Here is a 21,476-nt window from a genome sequence, read left to right on the forward strand (position 1 = left end):
AAGGAGACGTCTTCGTTTTCCCAAAGTGTCTCCCCACAATTACTGCTTGAACTCGGGCTTTGAGCGTGCCAACGTGTTATCGTTTCTCAATAGCCAGAACCTGGGCGTCATGACTCATGAGAATCACACACGCCCTCGGGATCGATCAAGAACATGACACGGTTAGCTTCACTGAAACCCTAAATATTTGTAGACCTACAGGGACAGAAATGAAAATCAGAACCGACCTCTCCAGGATTCTCGTACTCTGATCCATCAAACCAATCGGACGACAACATGCTGTGAACTGTGACAGATTCGTAGTGGGAATCGAGCGAGATTTCTACAAACAGTTGTCCGTCCATCGTTCATTTGTTCTTCGTCGTATTTCCAGCGATCGCTGAGGCAGCACCGTCGAAAGGAATCTGTCTGCCGTGGAATCTCGCTTATCCATTTCATCTTCCGATTCCAATTCTCCCTCTTCGTCTACCTCTGTTTTAGTGAATACACAGAGGACAACAACGATGATAAGAAGAGCTGATCAGAGAGAAGAACATCTGAATAAGGAAATTGCAGAGACTCGAAAAAGAGGCCATGGAGTTCGAATGACTACCGCTGATTCAATCAAACATATGAACCATGAAACGAAACTTGAAGATCTTTCCCTGAAATTGCAATTTAGGGTTTGCAATTGTTAGGGATCCCGCGCTAAACAGTTTAAATTTTCTGAACCGAAGATAGAATGAGGAATACCGTATCCAGGTCAAGGATACTTGTATCCTGGAACCCAAACATAAATGCAATGACAAACAAATTTGTTTAGTATGAACTGATAACTGAAGATGAAATGGGGAATACAGTATCCAGTTCAAGGGCACTTATATCCTGCCATCCAAACAAAAATCGACAGAACCCCGCCAGGATTGACCCTCAGTTTGAGAGGGAAAATTAAGTAACGGAAGGGTTCAACCGAGACAGGCAATATCGATTTGGGGAAAAGGGTTTTGCTTTTTCAGTGTTTTCCCTTCCGGGTTCAATACCCTAATTTTTTTCATCTATTTCCTTGATTTTCCTATTCCGATCATTTTTTATAAAACACTTACTTCTTTTTTGGTGTTGATTCTCTTTTTCATTCGTGATTCTTGTCTTATGCAAGACCCAGGCTTCAATTCCGCAGGTAGAAGTCAGAAGAGAAGAAGAGTGTTCGGGAAAGTTTTGATTCGTATTCGCAATTTTGGTACACCTTTGATTTCTGGGTCTTCGGGCTTGCCCTTGGAGTCGGTTCTTATCGAACCAGACCGACCGTACACAATCGGCCGAAGTGATAGGTTATGTGATTTCGTCTTCAGACATGGAACCATCAGTAGAAAACATTGTCAGATTCTATTTGATAGCCAAAGTCGTAAACTTTACATTTCGGATGGCGTCATTACCTTGACTTCTGCTAGTTTTAGTTCTAGTGTTGATGAGTTTAGAAGAAGATTGATCGGCGTCGATGAACTGGAGAAAGGAGATGAGGATTTGGGAAGTTTGGAAAGTAGGGTTTCTTTGAATGGGGTCTATGTTAATCGTGTTAGGGTTAGGAAGGACACGGTTCAGGAACTTTGGACTGGCGATGAGGTTTTGTTTGTCTGTGGAAACGAAGGATTGTGCCTTAAACAGTTTCGAGTTGGATTTGTGGTTCAAGAGATTGTTTTTGGAGAAAGAGATGCTTCGATTTCGGAAGATAGGTGTCGCATGGTTTTGGCATCAGCCTCCTCAGGGCATTCTCGAGGAACTTTTTCCAGTGGGAAGAGAAGTAAAAGGGTTTTCGCTTTGAAGGAAGACGGAATCAATTCTCCAGTTTCTGGGGTTTCTACACTGAAACATGTGGGCGATCTTACAAGGGTGAATTCTCTTCTAAGCTATTGTAGGCATATACTGGATAGTGATAATCCTGTATCTTGCCTTAGGCTATGTGTTATGTCAGATCCCAGAAAGGAAGAATGCCAATCCTGTTGTGCAACCAAATTATTAGGATCAAAAGTAGGTTTGGCAGCAAAAAATAGTGAGAAATGTGTTGAGGTTTCCGAGAAGGAGCAAGGTTTATGTGATTTAAGGGTGAGTGATGAATGCTCAAACCAACTGTCGGGTACAACACCAGAAGCTTCAAACTTGATTGGTAAAGTAGAAAAATTCATAGTCCCTCGTGTTGCTATCAGTGATAAGGCTAGGGCTACTTTTCCCAATAATGGGGAAAAGGGAAATGCTCGTTCTGTTGATTGTGCCGACAAGGATAAAAGTCACCAATGTTCCCCGCCATCATCTGGGAAGAACTTTTTTCTAAACCGCCTTCAGTGTAATGGACAGAAATTTCCGGGTTGTCAACGGGTTGTTTCCTTGCCAGAACTTTTTCACCCTGTGGAAAACATTTCTCAAATCTTCATTGCAACATTTACAAGTGATATCTTATGGTACGTTAAAATAACTCTCCTTTTCTATATTGTCTATTATCCTAGGGAGGTGAAAATGATAATTATATCCTCATTTGTTACCTGTGTTTGTTCAAGAGTCTTAACAAATTTGTATCGCTAGGTTTCTGTCTTTCTGTGAGATACCTAGCCATATGCCCGTGACTATTGCATGTCATAACGCTGAGAGATGTTGGAAGTCGAGCCTTGATGCAAGAGTATCTGCTCCTTGCCCAGATTACCCAAATTTATCTGTAGTGTACGTGTAGCACTTTACAATACTTCTGTTAAACTGAACTTCTGCACGGTTGTTTCTTTGATTTCGATAGATGACTATTTCGTTATTATTTTTTTTCTAATGAGTCTTTGTACTGTCTTAGATTTCCTCCATTTCCTGAAGAAATTGCATTTGGGGGAGATCGCAAGAAGCACGGCATTGCTTGCCATCATCCTAAGTTGTTTATTTTGCAAAGAGTAGATAGCATTCGTGTAGTTGTTACATCTGCAAACCTAGTAGCAAGACAGGTAACTTGAATCTCTTTCAACAAATGTCCACTTAGACAAGCTAGTTATTAGTCAAGGGTATATTGGTATGTGTCATGAGCCGAAGGTGTAGGCTGTGAGGTTTTAGACATATCCAGAGAGCTTTATAATTCTAATTTTGTAATGATTATTTGTTATTCCAGTGGAATGACGTGACCAACACAATTTGGTGGCAAGATTTTCCTCGAAGAAAAAATCCTGTTTATTTATCCCTTTTTGGCCAGCATGAAGGAGATGTAAGTTCTGGTTTAAGCTCAGATTTTGGTGCTCAACTGGCTGGCTTTGTCGCGTCACTTTTGGCTGATGTTCCAAGTCAGGCCCACTGGATCATCGAGTTCACAAAGTACGACTTTGAAGGGGCAGCAGGTCATCTTGTGGCTTCAGTGCCCGGAATTCATTCTTATAGGCCATCTCATCTGACAGACTCTTTTTGCCTGCATCCGGTGAGTAATTCAGTCTTCCATGTTTGCAGTTTCATATGCCAACTGTTTGTTGATTTCTTGAAACTGTGTATTACAATTCATGATTGAAATAGTTGAGTTTCAAATTTTTCTGTTAGTTTTGGTTGTCTCCTGTGTATGGGAATTGTTAATTGATGCATCCCTTTCTTGCCAGGCCAGTCATATTTCACAGTCATACGATGAAGACTTTCTGGGATCTGTTGAAACATCCGTAGTTGGTCTCAGTTACCTTTTCCGTGCTGCCACAGATTCGATGGGGGCACAACTAAAAAGACTGGCTTCTTATCTCAGTAGAAGTCGAGAAAATTCTCTCGGAATGCTTGAACTTGTTTTGAGAAGAAACACTAATGTGCCTGCTGATGCAAATGCTGTTGGTATTCTTGTTCCCAATCCCGATGATAACTCCAAAGATGGTAAAGATCTTATCTGCTTGGCTCCTAGAGACTTGCATGTATTGAAATGGTTGAACTTGGACCTTAAGAAGAAGATTTATAGTTTTTTTTTTAAACTGGAATTGAATGCTTTTGACATGAGTTCACATGTTCTGTCTGTTCCATGAATTGCCTTGTGCCAGATTGTGTCCAGTTAGGCTTTCTGCCAAAGAATGTTGCAAAATGGGTTTCTCCTTTGTGGGATATTGGATTCTTTAGATTTGTGGGCTACGTATATCGCGATGAAGTCCTTGGAGCGGCTTCTCGTAGGAGCAACCAGAAGGTGCAACTAACGTTGCATGTATTACAGGCACGGTGTTTCTTCAATTGTTTGTGAGATTCTTTGCATTAATAATAGACTATGGAAACTTAAAAGCAGCTGGAGATAATTGATTATCGCTTCTAACTTTCCAGGGGGTGTCCTTTTCAGACATGTCAAAACTGATTCAACCACTTCATGCAGTGGCATTATGCTCTCTGATCGCTTCACTTCAGCGATGTATCGGTATGTGGAGGCTGCAAGAGGTTGGTAATCCTTTCATGGTGACACTTTAAAACATCTTTTATATCTCTGTCTTGTGTTTGAATTCATCTATTTATTATCTAATTATGTTCTCTGTGTTGATTTTTCACATAGATTGTAGGACGGTACAAGTGGCCTGAATCCCAAGAATCTGACTTCACCTACAGTGAGTGTTTGCAATGCTTTCGCTGGTAATACATCGGGATGCTCCGTTTACATCTGTTCTCTGTGATAGGTTCATCCTCCATTGGTGGCTCAGTGAATGCAGAATTTCTAGCTGCATTTTCATCAGCTGCTGGGAAAAAGGCCCTGCAGAATTTAGACTCCCAAGAGTCTGACCCAGGGGTACTGTTTTGTTATTACAAAGCATACCGAGAAGTTATTATCTCATTTTCTATGTGCACGGAAATAAATTGGCCCGTCTTCTTGATCAGTGGGGCTGCTGGACTGCTAGTGAAGAACGGAAAGCTCCCTCTATTAGAGTTTGCTTTCCAACCATTGATAGAGTCAAGAGCTCTCATGAAGGTGTCATATCCTCAAAGCGTCTACTTTGTTTTTCTGAGGTAGCATATGTATATATATATATATAGCTTTACACACAAAAGAAAGTTCCTGATTGTGAAAACTTGAAATCAATCATTTGAAAGGATGGTCTGACTAAGTTTCATGAACCTTTTTCCCCTGGTTTTGATTCTGATGAGGTGATAAATAACTCGGTTTCTTTCACTTGCCCACATACTGCAATGTGCAGAAAACCTGGCAGAGGTTGAGGCACGACAACATTCTTCATGATGCAGTTCCCAATCCTCATGATAGAATTGGGTACCCTATGCATATCAAGGTGAGAGAGTAACATCTACATCAGAGAAAACCATCACAGTTAAAAAAGATGAAATCTTTACACTGTTCCTCATCTGGTTTCAACTGGTAATGTCATAATCATCAACAGGTGGCTAGAAGGCGTTTCACCTCCAGGACGAATTCTTCGTCTTCCTTTGGTTGGGTTTACTGTGGCTCACATAACTTTAGCGCAGCTGCTTGGGGACAGACCATACACAGATCATCGAGGAGCAAGGAGGATGAATCCTACAACGGTGTCAGATCTTCTTCTTCAGGGTTGATTAAGCTTCGTGTCTGCAACTACGAACTCGGGATTGTCTTCGTTTTCCCGCCACCCCATGATGAAGAAACGGGCTCGAGCCACAAGAACAGCGAAAGGTCTGAGCTTGATGACATCGTGTTGCCTTTTGCGGTCCCGCCTCCGAAATATGGGCCTAGTGACAAGCCGGCGACTGGTTTGGCTATGAGGGAAGCTCTGGCTGAGGTTATGGAAGGTTCTAGAAGTTTCGATGGCGCAGTTGAAGCGATGAAGGAAGAAGAGGTGGCTGAGGAAGAAGAAGAAGAAGCCGGAGAAAGAGGAGAGTGTGTTATTATAGAGGAGAAGGAAGAGGAAAAGACTTATGCCGAGACACTGTGGAGGAGCCATGTCGATTCGTCACTGAGCTGCTGAAAACTAGGTCATTTGGGGAACAAGGTTGCTTGCGTCTCAAGCAACGAGAATGCCTTTCCTTCTCTAGAACCTGTATGTATCGATGTGTATATTCATTGGGTGGGTGGGGTCACATCTCGCTTGTGTGTATATGCAAATTATCATTTGCTCATGCATTGTATTTCGGATACTTGGAAAGAACATATACGTGTGAAAGAAACGAGAGACGTTGTATCCATAAGTAGAATTTTTATTAGAAACAAAATTTCATAAGCTTCTACTCCTTCAACATGGAGAGAGAGAGCTTCATATACTCAATTTGCCATACCAGAGGAAACCAAAAAAAAGAACTGGAAAAACCGACCATTACAGGCCTCTTTTTTTGTACAATTTCTTGTAATAATTTTTATGTGGAGGTGTTTTTTCTATAAAAAAAAAAAAAGAATTGGATTAGAAGGCACGAGGAGGGAGGAGCCACTTGGAACCTTGGATGTAACCAAGTGTCAGGAAACGACGAGCTTCTGTTGCGTCCAAGTCCTGAGTGTACGGCACTCTCTTGTGCTTCAGTGACCCTGGTCCATAGCACTTGTACTCCCCGTAGAACACCGTCCTATACATACACGCATATACATATATAAAACGTGTGTATATATATACATAGGGGGAGGTATAGATAAGTAGTACGTACTTGTCGCGAGAGATGTCGGGGTTATGGTGCCAACCAGATGGGTTGACGACACTTGTCATCTCGGTATAGGCGTAGACAACCTTAGGGTGAGTCATCCAAGCCCGACCCAAGTAGATTCCTTCCCCAGTTCCCGTCACTCTGCAGTGTACGAACGAGTACCCGCTCTGGTCCGCCGTGCTCTTCCCCGCCTGCGCTGTTATCACTCTTATCCCATCCCCCACCACGTGCAGCTGCGTCCTCTGCGTTCATTTTCAGACAAAACCGTGATGAGATTCATTCATTCATACACATGTATATAACACATATATAGAGAGAGTACCAGGTAGAGGGAGGTTCCGCTGCCGAAGATGAAATCGAAGGTTCCTTCGATGTAACAGTCTTTGAAGAAATGGCTTCCGGTGTCGTCGCAGACGGTGTCTTGGTATCCGTAGAACTTGCAGTTGTAGAACGCCGCTTTGTTTCCCGATATCCTCATCGCCAGCGCCTGCGCTCCCTTCGTCTTCCCGTCCGGCGCCGGTGCCGTGTTCTTGACGATGACGTTGATGGCCATGAAGTAATCGGAGAGGACGATGAGGGTGGCGCTGTCGACGGTGCCGTACTTGGCGGCGGTGCCGTCGAAGGTGATGACGGGCATGGACTTGGGGTTTCCGAGCAGCGTGATGAAGGGTTTGTTCCTATCGATCGTCACCTTCTCTCTGTATTCTCCGGGTCCCATTCTTATGATCACTCTCCTGCTGTTCCCCGCCGGTATGCTCCTCAACGCTTCCGTCAGCGTGCGGAACTGACCTCCCCCCTTATTTACCTGCACCCATTTTTGTTTATTTAATTTTCCTATATGTATATATATATATATATATATATTAGTTTCTAGAAACAAAATTTTTTAAAAAGTTAGGGTTTGCCATTTTGGTTGTATCATCCAAATTGAATAACCATGTCCTAATCGAGTTTTATATAAAAATTATACAGATATAATTTTTTTAAAATCGAAAAAATGAAATTTAAATGGGATATAAAAGAAAGGCTAAAAATCGATTTTTTAAATAATGAATAGCTTTATCAATAAAAAATAAATTGAATGTAAAAATTGGATGATTTAGTTTTTCTAAAATAAATAAAAATAGATATATCTTATAAATTTTTTTAAAAAATAGTGTTATCCTTTTTTATTTTATCTAATTAAAAAAATACATAATTATATCCGAACCCAATTCTATACTAAAATCATATAGTTATGGTTTTTCCAAATAAGAATTTTTTTCTCAATAAAATGTAAATATAAGAATGTATGATTTCAGATTTTTTTTTAAAAAAAATGGATCCGAAATGGCCATTCATCCTTCTCCTGATAAAAACGTGAAGAGGGGCAAAAGAGTCTTTTTCATACGGTGATGACAAGTGGCTTGGCCTCGGCCGCCTCGAGCGCCGGGTCCAGCGTGCCCTTCCTTTGGCTCAGTGCCTTGACGTTGGTGGCGAACCACTGATCCACCTGGCCTCTAGCCTCCGGAATCGGCGTCGCGTCGCTGGCCAAAACCACCGCCCATGACGTCATGGCCACCTTTTTTATTTTATCTAATTAAAAAAATACATAATTATATCCGAACCCAATTCTATACTAAAATCATATAGTTATGGTTTTTCCAAATAAGAATTTTTTTCTCAATAAAATGTAAATATAAGAATGTATGATTTCAGATTTTTTTTTAAAAAAAATGGATCCGAAATGGCCATTCATCCTTCTCCTGATAAAAACGTGAAGAGGGGCAAAAGAGTCTTTTTCATACGGTGATGACAAGTGGCTTGGCCTCGGCCGCCTCGAGCGCCGGGTCCAGCGTGCCCTTCCTTTGGCTCAGTGCCTTGACGTTGGTGGCGAACCACTGATCCACCTGGCCTCTAGCCTCCGGAATCGGCGTCGCGTCGCTGGCCAAAACCACCGCCCATGACGTCATGGCCACGCCCCCCGCCACTAATGGCAACCATGTGAAGTGTGCCATTTATTTATTTTATTTATTTATTAAAATAAAAAAATATTTTATTCTTTTATTTGTTTTTGTTTTTATTTTTATTTTATTTTATTTTTAGGATGAAGTATGAAGCGTCATCTATCGGGGCTTTATATACTGTGCGTAGCCGGGAGATCTCCGTTCTATTTTCATTTACTATTTTTGGTTTGTGGTATATACATTTTTTAATTTCGTATTTTTTTTTACCGGTTTTTCTGGCTTTAGACAAGGCCTAGTTGACTTTTTCAACATTGTCGTGGTATGTTTATTATTTAATTTATAAGTTCATAATTTATCAGTCTCAAATGTGGTCATCTTCTTTACAATTATATATAATAAAAAAAACCTTAAAATACACAAATTATTCAGTGCAAACCATGAATCATTCAAGAACTAGGGTTTTAATTGCTCATAAACTCACGTTTAAGGATCAAGAGCACTGAGAGCTGCAGGTTTTTTCATTCCCTTAACCTCCATCTCTCTTCTCAGCTGAATGACCTCTTCCCATCTACCAAACGTTGCGTTTATGTTGGACATAAGAACATAACATCCAGAATGTTTCCGACATAGATTCCTCGCCGCCATGTTTCCCAGTCCTATATCGCCATGGATCCTGCAAGCTAAGAGCAAAGCTCCCCAAACACTATCATCCGGTTCAATTTCCATGCCCTTCACCAGATCGTGTGCTTCTCGTAAGAACCCTAATCTCCCGAGCATGTCGACAACACAAGCGTAGTGTCGGGAATCGCGGGTCACTGAGTGTTCTTCCATCTCTTCGAAGCATTTTCTGCCTTGGACGAACAGTCCTGCGTGGCTACAGGCGGAGAGCACAGACAGGAAGGTTATACGGTCGGGTTTTATGCCTTGTTCCTTCATCTTAGAGTAGAACTCGAGTGCTTTTTCTCCGTGTCCATGCATCCCGTGGCCTGAAATCATCGCGTTCCAAGATTTTACGTCACGTTGGCTCGGATGAATCTGTCTGAAAATGTCTCTGGCTGTCTCTAAATCTCCACATTTGGCGTACATCTCCATCAATGCATTACTAACATTCGTGTCGATCTTGATCTTGTTCTTGATTATAAGATCGTGCATTTTCCTCCCGAGTTGGCTGGAACGAAGATAAGTACAGGCAGACACAATAACCAGAGCTGTTACTGAACCCGGCTTGCATTCAGAAGCCAACATCTCATTGAAGAGTGTAAAAGCTTCACAAGCTAACCCGTTTTGGACATAACCCGAAAGCATCGAGTTCCACGAGATAATGTCTTTTCTATCCATCTGATCAAACACGAGGCGTGCTTCTTCAGTCTGTCCACATTTAGCATACATAGCTATCAACGAGTTCCCGACAGAAGCATCCTTGACGAAACCACTTGAAACGGCGTAAGCGTGTACAGATTTTGCACGGGAAGAACCTCCCACCTGTGCAATAGCAGAGACAACACTGATTAACGTCACAGAATCTGCAAAAACCCTATTTCGTTGCATCATCAAGAACAACCCAATAGATTCTCTCGGCTGAGAGGTTTGTTCATACGCAGTGATCATACTTGTCCAGCAAACTGAGTCCTTTAACCTCATTTCATCGAAAATTCTTCGAGCTTCACCCGTTTCGCCGCATTTTGCGTACATGTCTACCATGGCAGCTTGAAGATACCAATCAGAAACAAACCCATGTTTCATGGCACTTCCATGGATACCTTGAGCCAAAACTACGCTCCTCAACTGCGCAACAGCTGAGGCGACATTCACCATTATTACAGAATCTGCATCGACATTGTTCTGCTTCATCTCCTGGTACAACGCAAGTGCTGATTCTGGCCGTTTCGCGTTTTTATAGGCAAACATCATCTGACTCCAACAAAACCGGTCTCTAACACGCATTTCGTCGAACACTTTGCGTGTATCGTCGATTTGGCCACATCTTGCGTACATATCCATCAGGGAAAACTGAAAACAGTAACTTGAATCCAACCCAGTTCCAACCGCTCTACCTTCTCTAACCAATGAATTCAAAGCACATTCCTTGAGAACGTCGCGACAAAGGAAGTCATCCATCAATTCACCCCCCCGCCCGCCATTGATGCGTGCCCTAATCATCGCGCTCCCGTCCATGCATCGCCTTCCCTCATCCCTATTCCGATATACAGCCACAGACCAGTGCGTTTTTTCTTGACTTCTTTTATTTTTGTCAAATTTAACTTGTTAGATGAGTTTTCGGTGAAATTTAGGTACCGTGATTTGTTGAACGCAAAATGTTCGAGCTTTCAATGGAGAGACGAAGAGCAGTCATGTAGCCAGAGTTGCGGAGGAAAGAATCAAAAAAGCCATAGCCAATGAACCAAAGACGCGCGCGAAAATCCGAGGACAATAAAGGGATTTCCCGACATAACTCGAGGATGCCGCGATGAGTGAGGAACGACGTCGTGAGATTATTTTAATTTTAAATTTATCTGCTACTGATATTTAAATTTAACGGGTTTTTTTTCACATTTAAATTTAACGGTTTACAGCTAAAAATATATATATATATCTACCCAAAAGAAAATTAAATGGATGAGCAAAGCCGAAACCCTAATTAAGTTGTGATTAGGAAGTAATTTGTTTACACACACACCTCATCATCATCACTGTCCGGAGGCAAATTAACTGATTAATAATTTAAAATTAATTGGTGTGGAAAACTCAAAATAGCGAAAATTAAATGTAACCCAAAAGAATATGAAACGGAATGATTAAAAAGGAATATAAACCACAAAACAAGAATAGGAAAACGCTCGTGCAACAGATATGTTCTCCTTCGCTCTGCCTTAACCCCCAACACATGCATGAAACAGTATATATACACGCATTATCCAGTGACATCGAAAGCAAACTACAAAAAAAAAAAATATATTGTTTTCCTTTTTCGATTGAAATTTAAAGAAAAAGAAAAAAAAAGGAAATAAAATATGGCGAAAATGCATTTGAAGCTAGTAGCAGTGCTCGTGGTTTTGGCCTCACCGGCGGTTCTAGCCGGCGATTCGACGCCGATTCCGGAGGACAGAGCAGAAGTGGAGGAATGGTTCAAGGCCAACGTCGCACCGTTGGCTCACAGAAATGCCACGTTGGATCCCGCCCTCGTCGCCGCCGAGGCTGCTCCACGTGTCATCACGGTGCCGATACACATATATATATATATATATGTATACGTATATATATACATGCGTGATCGAGAATGTAATGATTTGTGAACAATGGTTTTGACAGGTGAGTAAGAATGGAGACGGCGATTTCAAGACGTTGAAGGCGGCGATAAAAAGCATTCCGAAAGGGAACCAAGAGCGAGTGATAATCAAGATGGGTCCCGGAGAATACAGAGAGAAGGTTACGATCGACCGGAACAAACCTTTCATCACGTTGTACGGACGACCTGATGCCATGCCCGTTTTGACGTACCACGGAACAGCCGCCAAGTACGGAACCGTAGACAGTGCTTCGCTTATCGTCCTGTCTGATTACTTCATGGCCGTCAATATCATCCTCAAGGTATCTCTCTCTCTCTCTATATATATATATATATAATAGTTTTTGTTCGTGGGAAATGGAACTAATGCATGGATTTCGGTATATATATTATCGTGTATGTGTGTGTGTATATATATATATATATATAGAATTCAGCTCCGATGCCAGATGGAAAGATGAAAGGGGCACAAGCTTTGGCAATGAGGATATCTGGAAACAAAGCAGCATTCTACAACTGCGAATTCCACGGTTTCCAAGACACACTCTGTGACGATATTGGATACCATTTCTTCAAAGACTGTTACATCGAAGGAACGTTCGATTTCATCTTCGGAAGTGGAACTTCTATATACCTGGTATATACATACATATATATGTATATATATACACATTTCAATCTTGATTTCTTCATTCGTCTCTTCTACAGATCAATACATACATTGTTTTATGAATACGTATGCGCGTAACGTTGTGGCAGAACACACAGCTGAACGTTGTGGGAAATGGGATGAGAGTGATTACGGCACAAGCCGGCAAGACCATAGCCGACCCGAGTGGATACTCGTTCGTACACTGTAGAGTGACCGGGACAGGATCCGAAATCTACTTGGGTCGGGCCTGGATGTCTCATCCGAAGGTCGTTTATGCTTATACCGAGATGACAAGTGCCCTTAACCCGACCGGTTGGCAACTGAACAGCGAGCCGGACCGTGACAGGTACATATATATATGTCCTAGTATAACTAGTATGCGTGTATTTGTACGTACGAATATACGATGACGTTTTCTTTTTTGGGATTGAGCAGTAGTGTGTATTACGGAGAATACAAGTGTTACGGACCAGGATCTAACACTGAGGAGCGCGTGGCTTCCACGCGGAGCTTGGACTCGAACGAGGCCGCTCGTTTCTTGACGCTTGGTTACATTCAGGGTTCTAAGTGGCTGCTCCCTCCTCCTGCTCTATAACATCACACACAATAATATATTAATTATTCGGATGATGTTTTAGCATGCACTTTGATTATATGTCTAATTTCAATGTATGTATGTATGTATGTATGTATGTATGTATGTATGTATGTATGTATGTATGTATGTATGTATGTCTATTGGCAATATATATCTCCAGATATATATTGATATATTCAGTTGTATATACGTTTAGATTTGACGCTATCTCTTCCTATTTTAGCTAGAGTTGGTTGTTACGTTTTGTACATAAATAGATGTTCGAGCATATGAAATACACATCAGAGAAAGACTTTTCTGAAACATCTCTTTTATATCATGGTATCAGAGCCCTACCAATTCTGATTTCGTGTTCTTCCACCGACATTCATGTCTACCACCTCAACCTCACCGACGTCTGCCGATCTGACGGTGTCCTCGACTCCGACACCCGCGACTTCTGAGGCTCTGAGGAGAACAATTTCTCCTTATGATCTGAGTCCCAGCGATAACCCCGGATTGGTTCTCTCGCATCCGTTGTTTTGTCGTTCGCATAGTGATTTTTCGGTTGATTCTTGTGATATTTGTTTTCGAGCCAAACAGACTCGTTCTTCGTTTCCATTGAGTTCAAATAAAGCAAGCGAGATTTTTCAGCTAGTACATTGCGATTTATGGGGCCCTTATCGCACACCGGCACATTGCGGTGCTAAATATTTTCTCACCATTGTTGACGACTACTCGCGCGGTGTTTGGCTCTACCTCTTGTCTGATAAGAGCCAGGTTTCACGTCATCTTATTGAGTTCATGGCAATGGTTGATCGACAGTTCAATACGAGAGTTCGTGCAGTTCGTTCTGACAACGGAACCGAGTTTACTTGCATGCGTGACTATTTCTGCAGCCATGGGATAGTGCATGAGACTTCTTGTGTGGATACCCCACAACAAAATGGACGCGCTGAACGGAAGCATCGTCATATTCTGAACGTGGCTCGGGCACTTCTTTTTCAGGGTTGTTTTCCGATCGAGTTTTGGGGAGACTGTGTGCTGACCGCCGGGTTCCTTATCAATCGGACTCCTTCTTCTGTTCTGTCCGGGCGAACGCCGTTCGAAATTATCCATGGGCGCAAACCAGATTATTCTCACCTTCGCACATTGGGTTGTTTATGCTATGCTCACAACAAAGATCATAAAGGCGACAAGTATTCTTCTCGAAGCATTCGCTGCGCGTTTGTCGGTTACCCGTTTGGCAAGAAAGGATGGCGTCTATATGACCTGGAGAAGAAACGTTTTTTTATTTCACGTGACGTCGCCTTCTGCGAGCAACGAACAGTGGCAAACATTGGTCTCGCTCCTCAATGCCGGAAAAATCGGAGCTACGGAGACTATTTCTGGTATGTGCTCTAATGTCCCTTGGATACTCGACACTGGTGCCTCTCACCACATGACCGGATGTCCTGAGTTGTTGACGAACTTGTCTCCGATGACATCGTCGAGCATCATTCTTCCTGATGGCCGACAATCGTTCGCTTCTCAGTCCGGCTCCGTATTTTTGACAGCGCATCTTCATTTGTCGAATGTGTATCTCGTCGAGGGATTACATGTTAATCTCATCTCCGTCTCTCAACTATTGGACGATCGTGATTGTATAATACAGTTCACTAACCGAATGTGTGTTATTCAGGACCTACGTACGAGGACGCTGATTGGAGCGGGTGAACTCCGAGACGGGCTCTACTTTTTCCGCGGCGTTGACACTGTGGCGGCCGTTGGTTCTTGTGACAAAGTTCCTTTAGACGTGTGGCATCAGCGGTTAGGCCATCCTTCGTTCAAGATAGTAGAGCAAGTTGTCGGAGATGATTGTCGTTCGTATAGTGATTTTTCGGTTGATTCTTGTGATATTTGTTTTCGAGCCAAACAGACTCGTTCTTCGTTTCCATTGAGTTCAAATAAAGCAAGCGAGATTTTTCAGCTAGTACATTGCGATTTATGGGGCCCTTATCGCACACCGGCACATTGCGGTGCTAAATATTTTCTCACCATTGTTGACGACTACTCGCGCGGTGTTTGGCTCAACGAAGGATGGCCTAACCGCTGATGCCACACGTCTAAAGGAACTTTGTCACAAGAACCAACGGCCGCCACAGTGTCAACGCCGCGGAAAAAGTAGAGCCCGTCTCGGAGTTCACCCGCTCCAATCAGCGTCCTCGTACGTAGGTCCTGAATAACACACATTCGGTTAGTGAACTGTATTATACAATCACGATCGTCCAATAGTTGAGAGACGGAGATGAGATTAACATGTAATCCCTCGACGAGATACACATTCGACAAATGAGAGTTTTGGGGAGACTGTGTGCTGACCGCCGGGTTCCTTATCAATCGGACTCCTTCTTCTGTTCTGTCCGGGCGAACGCCGTTCGAAATTATCCATGGGCGCAAACCAGATTATTCTCACCTTCGCACATTGGGTTGTTTATGCTATGCTCACAACAAAGATCATAAAGGCGACAAGTATTCTTCTCGAAGCATTCGCTGCGCGTTTGTCGGTTACCCGTTTGGCAAGAAAGGATGGCGTCTATATGACCTGGAGAAGAAACGTTTTTTTATTTCACGTGACGTCGCCTTCTGCGAAGACCGATTCCCCTTCGCTGACCCTGTTCCTCTCCAGCAATCCTCCTCGGAAAATCCTGCTCCGGTTTCGTGGCCTGTGTTACTTGAGGAGGACGATATCCCACCTCGCTTGACATCGTTTGCACCATCATCTGTTGATCCCTCTTCTACTTCTTCTTCGGCAGATTCCGCGACCAAGCATTCTGATACACCGGCAAATACTCTCCCAGTCGAGGTTTCGAACGATAGGGGGGGCCGTTCCGTTGTCTCCAATATCGCAAACCATGTTCCTGTAGACACAGACGACTTAGGCCGAGGGAAACGTGCCAAGTTCCCTTCCACACGTCTTAAGGACCATGTCACAAACACCGTTCGTGTCGTAAGCCCGTCTCCTAGCTCACTTGCACCACATAGCTCCTCAGGTACACCGTATCCAATCACACAATTTGTTACTTGTTCTAATTTCTCTTCGTCTCATCGCGCATTCTTAGCCGCTGTTTCGGAGGGTGTTGAACCACGTTCATACAAGGAGGCGAGTCGCGATCCTCGATGGAAGGCGGCCATGCAACGTGAGATTGACGCGTTGGTAAAGAACAAGACATGGACTATCGAACCCCTTCCGCCGGACAAGAAGGCTATCGGTTGTCAGTGGATATTTCGGATTAAATATTGAAGGATGTAATGCTCTAGGATGATCATACGATATGAGAACTATGTATGATATGATGTATTTATTGGATGAATACATTATTTATTCATTATTTATTTTGCATATTTGATAAATAATGATAATCCCTGGATCGTTACGAACGATCCTAAATTCCTTAGTCGTTTGTCATTGTGGGAACGATGATGAATTAAGACTAACATGAGGCGTAATCGATGATCATAATGATGATCATACGTATTGGATACGGATTACGGTCATGGGTACTTGTTTGGAACAAGTGACTGGATGACTCGCGTGAGATTGTCGTTTGGATTTATCCACTTTGGATCCTCAGACCTGAGATATCTATTGTATCCATCATGACGAGTAATGTACTTTGACTGCGTCAAACGTCGTCTTTAACCGGACGACTATAAAGACGGGGCTCGGGTACATTATGAATCATGTAATGGATAGTAGATAGTCAAGATGGAACTTTGTCCCTCTCGAAAGAGAGAGATATCGCTTGGGCCCGTCGTAGGAGTGGGACTGTGGAAATGTGTGGCCACACTATAGATGAATGTCATCTATCTCTAACAGTCTACTCGGGATACGACAAAGCATTCGAACTATGAGTTCGATTATGATATCGTGAGACAAAGAGGATCATCGTTTGAGCTATCTCTAGCTTTTCGGTTAGATCACATCTAACTCTTTCCGATGCGGGAAATCATAATGTCTTGCTAGAGACCGCTTATGATTTGTAAAGCGAGATTGGATCTCGTATTTACTGCCGTCTTCGGAGGAGCCTAAAGGGTCACACACATATGGGATGGACGTGTATGGACGGGATCACACGGACGGGAAAAATCGGATTTTTCTTGGTCTTTGAGGTCTGGTCCGGCGGACCAAGAGTTGGTCAGCCGGACCAGACGCACTTGGAATTTGTCCGAAAATGCACTGCCTGGTCCGGAGCTGACCAGAATTGGTCAGCCGGACCAGAGCAGTCAGACGGAGCGGGACGAGAGGTCGGAGTTCGGCTGGGGCGGCGGACCGAAATCTTGGTCCGCCGGACCGGCAAGTCAGGCGGACGTAGCTTGGCTGGTCCGGCGGACCAAGATTCTGGTCCGCCGGATCGCGGAAAACTTCGACTGTCGGCATAAGGCGTCTTGGTCCGGCTGACCAAGAGTTGGTCAGCCGCTGACCAAGACCATGACCGAACTTAAACCGCGTGTTTTATTCGTCTGGTCCGGCGGACCAAGTCCTGGTCCGGCGGACCGGACGTCTGAAAACACCAAATTGCGAAAATCTCGGCTTTTCTTGGTAGGTACGCGTGGGGAATGATTTGGATCATTCTTAACTCGACTCTTGACCTCCAGAAGAGCCAAGACTGCTCTGAAACTCTCCCAAACTCAAGAAATCGTTCTTGAGATCATACACAAGAGATTTGATCTCTTCAAGCTCTAGCAAGCAAGTTTCCAAGTGTTGGAAACCATCCCAAGGGTGTGGACTACTCAAGAGGGTGTTGGCTGCTTCAACACCTGGCTGTGATCTGCAACAACCTTCTGATTCGGAATCAAAAGGTTAGTTCAACTCTCCAAGAGGTTCTTCACCGAAACCTTGGTCCGTGGGCGGTTCAAAAACGTTTTGAACGCCAATTCCGCTGCGCAAGCCCGCGGACCAGATCCGAGACCGGTTGTGAACCGGTGCTTGAGGTCCTAGCACGACCCATCAAATATCGCTCGGACGGTTCGGTCGAACGTTACAAAGCACGTTTGGTGGTTCTTGGCAATCGCCAAGTCGATGAGCTCGATTATGGAGAGACGTTCGCACCGGTAGCTAAGATGGTTACTGTTCGAACTTTTCTCGCAGTTGCTTCTGCTCGAAATTGGGAGATTCATCAAATGGACGTACACAACGCCTTCTTACATGGTGACTTACGCGAAGAGGTGTACATGCGACTTCCTCCGGGTTTTGAATCTCAGGGCTCCGATGGTGTATGTAGGCTTCGCAAATCACTTTACGGTCTTCGTCAAGCCCCTCGGTGTTGGTTCGAGAAGTTGAGCTCGTCCTTGTTGACATATGGCTTTGTCCAGTCTCAATCCGATCATTCTCTTTTCACTTTTCGCGCCGGATCAACCCAGCTATGTGTCCTTGTTTACGTGGACGATTTGATTATCTCTGGAAATTCGTCAACAGCCCTTCACGCGTTCAAAGAATACTTGTGCTCATGCTTTCACATGAAGGACTTAGGACCTCTTAAATTTTTCCTGGGTTTGGAGGTGGCTAGAAATTCCACCGGGATACATGTGAGTCAAAGGAAATATGCCCTTGACATCATCTCAGAAGCGGGCATGCTCGGGTGCAAGCCGGCGGGGTTTCCGATGGATCAGAACCAGCGCCTTTCACTGTCCGATAGTCCACTCCTTGCTGACCCGAGTAGTTACCGAAGACTGGTGGGCCGACTCATATATCTCACCGTCACTCGCCCCGAACTTTGTTATTCTGTCCATGTCCTTTCACAATTCATGCAGAACCCTCGGCAGGATCATTGGGCGGCGGCGATCCATGTCATTCGATACTTAAAGTCGGATCCCGGCCAGGGACTCCTTTTTCCCGCAGATTCCGATTTACGCTTGCATGGGTGGTGCGATGCCGACTACGCTGGTTGTCCCGTTACTCGTCGTTCAGTTAGCGGTTGGTTCATTCAGCTCGGTACATCGCCCGTCTCATGGAAAACCAAGAAACAATTTATTCCCTCGCTGTCCTCGGCCGAATCCGAGTACCGGGCAATGCGCGTCACTACATGTGAGTTGCTGTGGATCAAGAGCTTGTTATCCAGCTTCGGTGTCGATCATTCCTCGCCAATGATCCTCGGCAGGATCATTGGGCGGCGGCGATCCATGTCATTCGATACTTAAAGTCGGATCCCGGCCAGGGACTCCTTTTTCCCGCAGATTCCGATTTACGCTTGCATGGGTGGTGCGATGCCGACTACGCTGGTTGTCCCGTTACTCGTCGATCAGTTAGCGGTTGGTTCATTCAGCTCGGTACATCGCCCGTCTCATGGAAAACCAAGAAACAATCTATTCCCTCGCTGTCCTCGGCCGAATCCGAGTACCGGGCAATGCGCGTCACTACATGTGAGTTGCTGTGGATCAAGAGCTTGTTATCCAGCTTCGGTGTCGATCATTCCTCGCCAATGATGTTGTTCTGCGACAGCCAGGCCGCTTTGCATATCGCTCATAACGACGTGTACCATGAACGTACTAAGCATATCGAGGTCGATTGCCACTACATCCGTTATCATCTTGCTCATGGACACATCGTCACCAAACATGTCTCGACACGTGACCAACTCGCCGATATCTTCACCAAAGCATTGGGCAAGAAGGAGTTTGCTTGGTTTCTTGACAAGTTGGGTGTGCAACATTTGCACTTACCAACTTGAGGGGGGGTATTGGCAATATATATCTCCAGATATATATTGACATATTCAGTTGTATATACGTTTAGATTTGACGCTATCTCTTCCTATTTTAGCTAGAGTTGGTTGTTACGTTTTGTACATAAATAGATGTTCGAGCATATGAAATACACATCAGAGAAAGACTTTTCTGAAACATCTCTTTTATATCAATGTCGCACGTTAATAGATATTTTCAAGTAATAATTTTTTGTCTCTTTCATCTTACTATTATATCTCTCCGTAAATTTTAATTCACTCACACATGACACATCCACGCACATATCTGAGAAAGAAGCTATATATATATATATATATATATATATATCAATAATTATATTACGACACATATTTTTATCATATATAGTATTCTCATATGTAATAAAACACACTGGAAATGTTGCAAAACTTAGTACAAACCATATTCTATTAACAATTATTACTAAAGGGAGAATCAACAAATGCAGAGCGATCTTAATTAATATCTACTAGGCCTAACGTATTAAAAAGAAGTTCAATTTAGTGCTAATAAAATGGAAGATTGATATTATTAAATGTTTTCTTAATAATATAAAAATTTATCATATCTTCGTCCCAACTATATTTCTCATTTGTCAGGAATGACTCATTCAACCATTAAGTAAGAATACACAAAGAGTGATCCATCCAATTTCGAACTCCACCCTCCATCCCTAGAGGAGCCGTATGAGCTCAAGCTAAGATTCTGCTCGTGAGCGTAATGGTCAAATCACATATTATAAAAAAAAACTATATTTCTCATTTAAATTACCTCAAGTGAAACTCAAATATGGATTAGAAAGAAGTTTTATCTATTGGGTATATTATTAAATGTTTGTTTTGTATATACGTAGCGAGTCGCCTATGCACGTGTTTATATGGACATGATTTATTTTTTACATCGTAATAAATGCATGCAGTCAATCAATAATCATTGATTGGTATGTTGGACTATATATTTATTATAGTTTTTTCTTAATCGATGCTGGTTAGTTCTAAAAAATGGCCATGCATTATAAAGTTTAGAATTTGTGCGCGTAAAACATGCTTTCGATCGATTTCAATAAGTTATTTGCTTTTTTTTTGGGGGGGAAAACTTTTTGTAATCTTGAAAATATAATTTTTTTGAATGCTTTCTACCACAAAATATAATTCATATCATCAATCACTATATATGGTATTTTTTTTATAAGACTATAAAAAGAACTCGCAATGGCAAGGAAAAGTAGGGTGTAAATCGGGCTGGCCCGGCCCAGCCCAACCCGAATCGTCACGATCTAGAAAATTTTCAGCTCAGCCCAACCCAGTCCGTTTTTTAGCGAGCTAAAAATAGGTCAGCCCAGCCCAGATTGTCCGAGCCCGCGAGCCAAACGAGCCGGCCCGCGAGCTAAATATATAATTTTTTAAAACATAATTTTAATACTAAAAAATATTTAAAATACAATTTTAATACTAAAAAATATTTAAAAATAATTTTAATATTTAAAAATATTTTAAAATAATTTTAATATTTTAAAATATTTTAAAAAGATTTAAAATGTAATAAAAAATTTAATATTTTAAATAAAATAAACTAAATATATAATAAAAATATAATTGTATATATAAAAAATTAAAATTTTAAAAAAATAATTATTTTTTCTAGCTCGCGAACCAGCCCGGATTCGCAAAAATATTGACTGGCTCATGAGCCAACCGCCAGAACTCCTTT

General features: G+C 42.7%; 4 protein-coding genes and 1 long non-coding RNA gene across 7 annotated transcripts; 2 read left to right on the forward strand and 3 right to left on the reverse strand.

Moving 5' to 3' along the window:
* Nucleotides 1-143: 143 nt before the first annotated feature.
* On the reverse strand, nucleotides 144-707 carry LOC104818294. The gene is made up of 2 exons (XR_772632.1): nucleotides 593-707; nucleotides 144-471 (listed from the first exon to the last, which is right to left on the reverse strand). It is a non-coding gene; the product is annotated as an uncharacterized LOC104818294 (long non-coding RNA).
* A 258-nt stretch (nucleotides 708-965) lies between these two features.
* Nucleotides 966-6,189, forward strand: LOC104818293. 2 transcript variants are annotated; one of them, XM_010547817.2, is made up of 13 exons: nucleotides 966-2,432; nucleotides 2,554-2,688; nucleotides 2,810-2,954; nucleotides 3,116-3,208; nucleotides 3,290-3,415; nucleotides 3,588-3,846; nucleotides 4,008-4,174; nucleotides 4,279-4,389; nucleotides 4,502-4,553; nucleotides 4,623-4,732; nucleotides 4,822-4,950; nucleotides 5,139-5,228; nucleotides 5,337-6,189. In XM_010547817.2, exons 1-13 carry the CDS (start codon nucleotides 1,129-1,131, stop codon nucleotides 5,895-5,897), a joined length of 3,282 nt encoding a protein of 1,093 aa, XP_010546119.1. In that variant the 5' UTR covers nucleotides 966-1,128; the 3' UTR covers nucleotides 5,898-6,189. The 2 variants fall into 2 exon arrangements, with proteins under 2 accessions (XP_010546119.1, XP_010546118.1); XM_010547816.2 differs by having other exon boundaries at nucleotides 967-2,432; nucleotides 3,116-3,415.
* On the reverse strand, nucleotides 6,111-8,629 carry LOC104818292 (pectinesterase PPME1-like). 2 transcript variants are annotated; one of them, XM_010547814.2, is made up of 4 exons: nucleotides 8,349-8,629; nucleotides 6,884-7,366; nucleotides 6,565-6,803; nucleotides 6,111-6,486 (listed from the first exon to the last, which is right to left on the reverse strand). In XM_010547814.2, the coding sequence occupies exons 1-4, from the start codon at nucleotides 8,556-8,558 to the stop codon at nucleotides 6,327-6,329; spliced, it is 1,092 nt and encodes a 363-aa protein (XP_010546116.1). In that variant the 5' UTR covers nucleotides 8,559-8,629; the 3' UTR covers nucleotides 6,111-6,326. The 2 variants fall into 2 exon arrangements, with proteins under 2 accessions (XP_010546116.1, XP_010546117.1); XM_010547815.2 differs by lacking the exon at nucleotides 8,349-8,629 and adding an exon at nucleotides 7,952-8,116.
* Nucleotides 8,630-8,990: 361 nt separating this feature from the next.
* Nucleotides 8,991-10,508, reverse strand: LOC104818297 (pentatricopeptide repeat-containing protein At4g33990-like). Its single transcript, XM_010547821.2, has one exon. It carries the CDS (start codon nucleotides 10,506-10,508, stop codon nucleotides 8,991-8,993), a length of 1,518 nt encoding a protein of 505 aa, XP_010546123.1.
* Nucleotides 10,509-11,518: 1,010 nt separating this feature from the next.
* LOC104818510 (pectinesterase PPME1-like) lies at nucleotides 11,519-13,040 on the forward strand. Its single transcript, XM_010548123.1, has 5 exons — nucleotides 11,519-11,722; nucleotides 11,817-12,095; nucleotides 12,224-12,430; nucleotides 12,553-12,791; nucleotides 12,881-13,040. The coding sequence occupies exons 1-5, from the start codon at nucleotides 11,519-11,521 to the stop codon at nucleotides 13,038-13,040; spliced, it is 1,089 nt and encodes a 362-aa protein (XP_010546425.1).
* The last annotated feature ends 8,436 nt before the right edge of the window (nucleotides 13,041-21,476 follow it).

The sequence above is a fragment of the Tarenaya hassleriana genome, unplaced genomic scaffold (assembly GCF_000463585.1).
Source record: "Tarenaya hassleriana unplaced genomic scaffold, ASM46358v1 Cleome29, whole genome shotgun sequence".
NCBI lineage: Eukaryota > Viridiplantae > Streptophyta > Magnoliopsida > Brassicales > Cleomaceae > Tarenaya > Tarenaya hassleriana.

Bases quoted from the DNA above. Each gene is read 5' to 3' on its own strand.
- LOC104818293 (XM_010547816.2), top strand. From the start codon at position 1,129: ATGCAAGACCCAGGCTTCAATTCCGCAGGTAGAAGTCAGAAGAGAAGA. The intron at 4,175-4,278 runs GCACGGTGTTTC...CTAACTTTCCAG, and splicing joins TAACGTTGCATGTATTACAG to GGGGTGTCCTTTTCAGACAT. The intron at 4,733-4,821 runs GTACTGTTTTGT...CTTCTTGATCAG, and splicing joins CCCAAGAGTCTGACCCAGGG to TGGGGCTGCTGGACTGCTAG.
- LOC104818292 (XM_010547814.2), bottom strand. From the start codon at position 8,558: ATGGCACACTTCACATGGTTGCCATTAGTGGCGGGGGGCGTGGCCATG. The intron at 7,367-8,348 runs GTATGAAAAAGA...AAATGGGTGCAG, and splicing joins CCAAGCCACTTGTCATCACC to GTAAATAAGGGGGGAGGTCA. The intron at 6,804-6,883 runs GTACTCTCTCTA...AAATGAACGCAG, and splicing joins GCGGAACCTCCCTCTACCTG to AGGACGCAGCTGCACGTGGT.
- LOC104818297 (XM_010547821.2), bottom strand. From the start codon at position 10,508: ATGGATATGTACGCAAGATGTGGCCAAATCGACGATACACGCAAAGTG.
- LOC104818510 (XM_010548123.1), top strand. From the start codon at position 11,519: ATGGCGAAAATGCATTTGAAGCTAGTAGCAGTGCTCGTGGTTTTGGCC. The intron at 12,431-12,552 runs GTATATACATAC...ACGTTGTGGCAG, and splicing joins GTGGAACTTCTATATACCTG to AACACACAGCTGAACGTTGT. The intron at 12,792-12,880 runs GTACATATATAT...GGGATTGAGCAG, and splicing joins AGCGAGCCGGACCGTGACAG to TAGTGTGTATTACGGAGAAT.